We start from the raw sequence: 6,000 nt of genomic DNA on the forward strand, positions 1-6,000 counted from the left end.
CTTTTATCTTTAGCTATGTTGCACAGCACTGGTTATTCTGTACATCACCGCAAAAAAAAACATTGGCAAAGGCAAAACACCCCGAAGGCGAGACCTACTGGCATTGCCAATACTTGTTGTGTTAATCTAGCTCTCCTCTGCGTCCCAGTCGAGGCCTCAGTTTGCACACAGCGGTCAGCGGATGATGACACCACTGTATCCAGTGTGTTTAATTTAAAATGCCTATTGTTCAATGTACGTCACGGTTGCAGTTTTATTTTTTAAACAGCTGCAAAACCTGTAAAAAAAATACACTAGCTCTAAATATAGTAGCCCCAAACATACGCGATGCTGTTAAAAATAGTGCCCACATCTTACGAATACGGGGGAGTGAGAGGGTCATTTAGCAGCAATCAAACAATGCGTCCGTCCTGTCGGAGATCCTCGAGGGAGGATGTTTCCTGCCCTGCCGCTTCCGGGTTTGATGTCCTTGTGTCGCCCGGCCGCTGCGCTGGTGACAAACGCACTTCAGAGGTCTGTGGTTTTCCACATCTGTAAGCGGTGGGGCTGGAGGTCGGCTGGAGTGTAGAGAAGCGAAGGTGGGCAGGGACATCTTAAGGAAATTTAAAGGAGGGCCCGGGCCAAACGTATTTTGGGGGTCTCTATTCGAAAATGCTTTGGTCCAGTTATCCAATTAGACTTCTTTTATGTCTTCTTTGCCAGTTCACTGACAGTGCACAGGCAAACACGGTCAAATTCGAAATGTGTTTGCATCGAATATTCAGGGATGGTGACTCGTGTTTTTGATATTGTAACACAGCAGCAGGTCACTAATGTTACTGCAAATAATCCCCGTGACACCCTTCACTTTCTCATACGTGAGGTTGTAATGATCTATAAAAAACATTTTTTTAATGGATGTAGCAAGAAACATAAACACAACATTTCTCTCCAACATGTCTGTACATCACCCACAGTGAAAATAAATTAAACGAAAACAGTATTTAAAACGATCTGTTTAAACAATATTCAAGGTTACCAGGGCAAGCTCTGCAGACAGTGCAGGCTGTATGGAGGGGCGGGGGAGGAGGGGGGGGGGGGGTGGCTGAAATGCTGGGCCAAAGTCCACTTTGCCCATGCCTTAAAACATCTCTGACCTTAGGTGGACAGCAAGCCCCCTGGATAAGAACGCTCGAGATCTCACACTGGCGGGCTCTTTCAAGGGGGCGAGGGAAGCCGCTTGTTTACACTTTACTATCTTGTTTTATTAATTTTATTGTCGTTTTTATATTTTTAGTATTTTTTGTATTTAGTTTTAAATCTTTCTGTGGGGCCCACAAATGGAACCACAGTGGTGTTAAAGCACCAGATTTAGGGGTATTATTGGAGTATGCCATGAGTGGGTTCCACGCCCCGGAAAGCTTGGGTACTGCAGGGCAGTACTGAGGCTCAGTGGCAGAGCTGTGTGGGTGACAGTGCTGTACTGGCATTGGTGCAGCAGGTCAAGATTGAGGTGCTTTGGAAGAGAAGCATGCCCCATATGAAAATAGCAGTCACGGCTGAGGTGCTTTGGCAGAGCTGTGTGGGCGTCAGTACGAAAATATCACGGGGTTGCTTCAGGTCTATGGTATGCTATGCTAATGCTACATATATGTAATTACACAGGATGTTCCCACGGGATATCCTTACATTGGCAGAGTTTTATGTTTGTCTCAGAAGCACAATATGTTGCAAGCCAGAACTAAGGAGCATGGCAAAGCTGTCCTTATCTCCTCGTGATGATATGGTAGGCGTCGTTTTCTTTGCAGTTTTATATAGCGCAAACTCTACCCGAAGGCATCAGAGTGCTTTACATGAACATCAGTTGCATTACAGATGGCCACATTCATTTTTTAGGCACGGCGAGATTAAGTGTTTTGCCCAGAACCACAGAATGCTTGAGCATCCCTGCCTAGACTCGTGCCTAGTTCCCCTGCTTCAAAGTCGGCCGCTCTAGCCGTTAGCCACATATGCAGATTAGGAGGGCAGTGGAGTGGCATAATCGTTTGTGGGTTTGAGGTGTATAATATGGACAGCTGCCTAGATGTTTACAGTGCAGTAAGTGCAGTGGCACCGGGGCCCACGGGTCTCAGGGGCCAAGTGAATTCCAATTATGCCTATCTTTTACTACCCAGCAAGGCTTAGGGGGGGCAGTTTCCTTGCTTCAATTAGGGCCAAGTGCATCCTGTGGGGTAGGACTGGGGAGCATTGTCTGAGCTGCATGAAACTGTCATTGGCACATGAATGGTGCCAGATACTGGCAGAGGAGGATTGAGACTCTTTGTGAAGCCTGGTGAAATGACGCTCATTCAGCGCTGCACGCTGTGAACAAGTGCTGAACAGGCACGTGGGAAAGGCACTGAACTTGTTCACAGGTGACTTGAGGAAGGGGTCGCCCTCCGAGGAAATCCTGCAAAAAGCAGATTCAGAAATGTCTGCAAGGAGAAACAAGGCACACCTAAACCAGATGGGCGCTGGCATCAAAGCATTTAACAGCCCTGGCAACTCTCATGGTGCTACCGTGTGTCGCACAATATTAACTCCCTTTACACAGTCACTAGTGAAGGGCCGACGACATCACATGGTGGAGCACAAAAAAGTTGGAAACCCTGCACAGAGGGGGTTTCCAGATCGTGGTTGGTGGCTCTGCAGAGCCAATTACAGGGTATAAAACCTTCCCAGAACATAGGCTGCAGCCTGAAATTCTTTAGTTTTTCTTTTAGGTCAAGCCTGGGCAGCCCATACACAACTCTGCGAGGCATGCTGTGTTCAGATAATGACTTGAAGCTCCGCCCACTCTCCGCCCATATTTTTCATTCGCTTGTGTCATTGGCAACTGTAAACTGTGGCTTTTCATTGGTCAATAGGATTAGTAATCCCCCCTTGAGTACCGCCTTGTTTCATTTTGTTATCTCCAATGAGGAATCCCCTTCTTATGTATGTTGTTACTCGCTAGGCTTTAATTACAGCCTCCGAGCACTATTTTCTCATGCTCTCTCCTAACACTTAAAAAAAATCTTTACAGCACGGGGGCGCCCCATGCATTTCCAATGCAATGGGTCTCGCATTTGCTAGTGTTTAAGCTATTAGCATTGTAAATTACAATGCATTTTATTTATCTGTTTTAAAAACAACACATAAATAAAAGGCATTGTCATATACTATGCTAATAGTTCAAAAGCTCGTAATTGCAAGATCTATTGCATTGCAAATGCCTGTTTTTTTAAGTTTCCGAAGGGTAACAGTCCCGCCCACCACTGCTCAGCACTGCTACCCTTCTGCCTCTTCCTCTCACACGGCAAAACGTTTTTAGAAGTTAGCAGGTCCCCTTTAATGCAGCAGGCCCACCCTCATAAGTCAGGTTTAGTTAGTGGTAAGATCACCCCTTTAGGCTGCACACATGAGAATGTTCCATAGTCTATGCCATAAACTGCCTATATCAGGGCTCCCTTTCAGGTCTGACCAATCACTTCCAGTCCTCAGTGTGCAGGACATACCTGATGAAGTAGCAGCAGAAGATGAGGCTCAGCACAAAGACGAAAATGCCTGTTCCGAAGATGGCCATGTAGACATTCAAAGGCAGGTCCTGGAAGGTGATGGGGGGCATGATGCAGGTCCTCTTGGGTGACGGGGTCCCAGACTGCATGAACATCCTACAAGGAAGAAGGAGGACATTGGGCTTACTTTCTGTCCAAGGAGGTAAAAATTGGGGCTGGTGGGGGTGTTGAAAGGAGAAAAAGAGACAGCGGCAAAGTTGGAGGATGAAGTAGAGTGGGAGTAATAATGGGTAGTAGCAATAAATGACATGACAAAACATGAGTGAAACATTGAAATTCCAATTAAGCGACAACACGGTAGTGGTGAAGTGGTGAAGAAGGATGTTGGCAGCAAGAGCAGGTAGGCAAAAAAGAAGTAGAGTGAATCAGATTGAGGAGCAACTGGCAGAGTGAGACACTGAGGAAATAAAACAGTGCATGAAGTATGAACAGTGAGATGAAGGCGGGGAGTGATGTATAGGGAAAAGATCAGGCAGTTCACATAGAAATGGAAGGGATGAAAGAGCACATTGTGAAAGTGAGTAGCCTGGAAGATGAGTACTGTGGTGCAGAAAGCGTGAGACTAATGAAACATGGGAGAAGGGAGGAACAAAGAATACATGGAGGAACATAGGGAAATTGAAAACATGACATAATAAGGGAACACTGGGAGAAATTACAAATATGTTAGAAGGGAAGAGAAGGAGTGAGATGGAAAAGAGGCAAACAAATAGACAGGGACAGACAGAGTTAAGGAGACGGGTAAATGGATGGAAGGAAAACAAAACAGGGAAGGAAAAAAAGGAGGGAGCGATAGGGGAGGGCCAAGTGAAGAAGAGAGATATTGGCATAGTAAAGGATGTGAAAATAGTAAGGAAGATGCACATCATTATATAGGTTTTATATAGCGCTAGCTAGACCCGTAGGTATCAGAGCGCTTTACATAATAGTGAACGCGACAATAATCAAGTCGTTGAGCATATGATGCTAGACCTATTCGATTCAAATGCACACAAAATATATACATGGGAAAAAAGTTAGGCAATGAGGGTGGTTATCATATATGAGCAATTAGCACAGTTTGAGTTAAGGGAGAGAAATACATAATAGACAGTAGAGAAAAACAAAACAAAATAACAGACTGTCACAGGCTGTTTCTAGTCTTTAGAAAGAGAGAATATTTAAACATAGGTCAGTTTGCTCCTGTTAAATTCTGACGTCACATCAAAGTGAACAAATAGCCTCCATTGCTGAATGCTCTAAGGCCAACGACCGCAAACTTCATCAGATTTCCACAGGTCTCATATCGCAGCCAGGATCGGACTGGGACAGAAAATAGGCCCTGGCAGCAAAATAAAAGCGGCTCACATTGGTAAATTAGTAGCCCAAAAGGGTGGCCCATGTTTGCAAATTGAGGCAGTTTAGAACTCGTAAAGCAAAACTGTATAAATCTTTTGCAAAGTATGGAAGGCTGCATGGATTTCAGCTTGCCGCAGACAATGTTTCTTGTAATATCAGGATATCAACGGTAAAAACCGTCCCAGAAGACTATAACACAGGTCCGCAAAATGCCCCAAAAAATTACCCACCTCCTAACCTGTGACAGAATCTTATTGGGCATTGCCCTATAGGCCAGTCCAACCCTGATTCCAGCCAGGGGAGGCCAAACCACATCTTTTATAGGGAGACCTGAACCAGGATGTCATCTCCACCTTGATAGCCAGATAATGAGCCTATCTACCAAATGAGTTTTAGCGTGAGCTGCACTAGAGTTGAAATGTGAAAATATGAGCTGCACTAGAGTTGAACCAGGTCTTTGTCTCTACCCTATGAGCCAGAGAATGAGTGTTAGAAATGGGGTTTCTGGTTGGCAAGGGTCTACCTTAGATGGGACTTATATGTAGTAAAAGGGGAGTTTGGACGTGGCAACCACTTGCCATGCCACTGCGGCAGTGAACTGCATGTGCAGGCCCTGCAGTGGCAGAGACCTCAGACAGGTTTTTAAGGTTACTTTGGTGGGTGGCACAAGCAGCGCTGCAAGACCCCCAGTGGCATTTAATTTACAGGCCCTGGCTATATGGGATACCACTGTACAAGGGTCTTACCGGTAAATTAAATATGCCAAACAGGTGTAGACCAATCTTACCAAGTTTACAAGAGGGAACACATGCACTTTAGCACTGATCAGCAGTAGTGAAGGGCCCACAGTCACGAACCACCAACAACAGGTCAGATAAAATACATGAGGTAGGCAAAAAGTTCTGGCATGACCCTGCAAAAAAGGCCAAGTCCAACATATCCCTCTTCCAGGCTAAAGGCAGAGTAGGCTAATCAATACCTTGAAGGGCTTCCCTGCTTGGGGCGATAGAACATGGACCCTGGCTCGCAACTTCAGGGGCACATTCCAGTTCCATGCCAATCTGATCCCATGTGGATCCCTCTGTCT

At 45.6% G+C, this 6,000-nt stretch overlaps 1 protein-coding gene across 2 annotated transcripts in view; it reads right to left on the reverse strand.

The window, feature by feature from the left end:
• RNF122 (ring finger protein 122) overlaps positions 1 to 3,724 on the reverse strand; it is a 69,976-nt gene extending 66,252 nt beyond the window's left edge. Inside the window, exon 1 of one of the 2 annotated variants that reach the window (XM_078666186.1) lies at positions 3,516 to 3,724. In XM_078666186.1, coding sequence (XP_078522312.1) covers positions 3,516 to 3,670 — 155 coding nt within the window. In that variant the 5' untranslated portion in view covers positions 3,671 to 3,724. The remainder of the gene's footprint in view (positions 1 to 3,515) is intronic. The other variant, XM_078666185.1, reaches the window with a different exon arrangement.
• Between the last annotated feature and the right edge of the window lie 2,276 nt (positions 3,725 to 6,000).

This window comes from Lissotriton helveticus, chromosome 11 (genome assembly GCF_964261635.1).
Source record: "Lissotriton helveticus chromosome 11, aLisHel1.1, whole genome shotgun sequence".
In the NCBI taxonomy this organism is placed as follows: domain Eukaryota; kingdom Metazoa; phylum Chordata; class Amphibia; order Caudata; family Salamandridae; genus Lissotriton; species Lissotriton helveticus.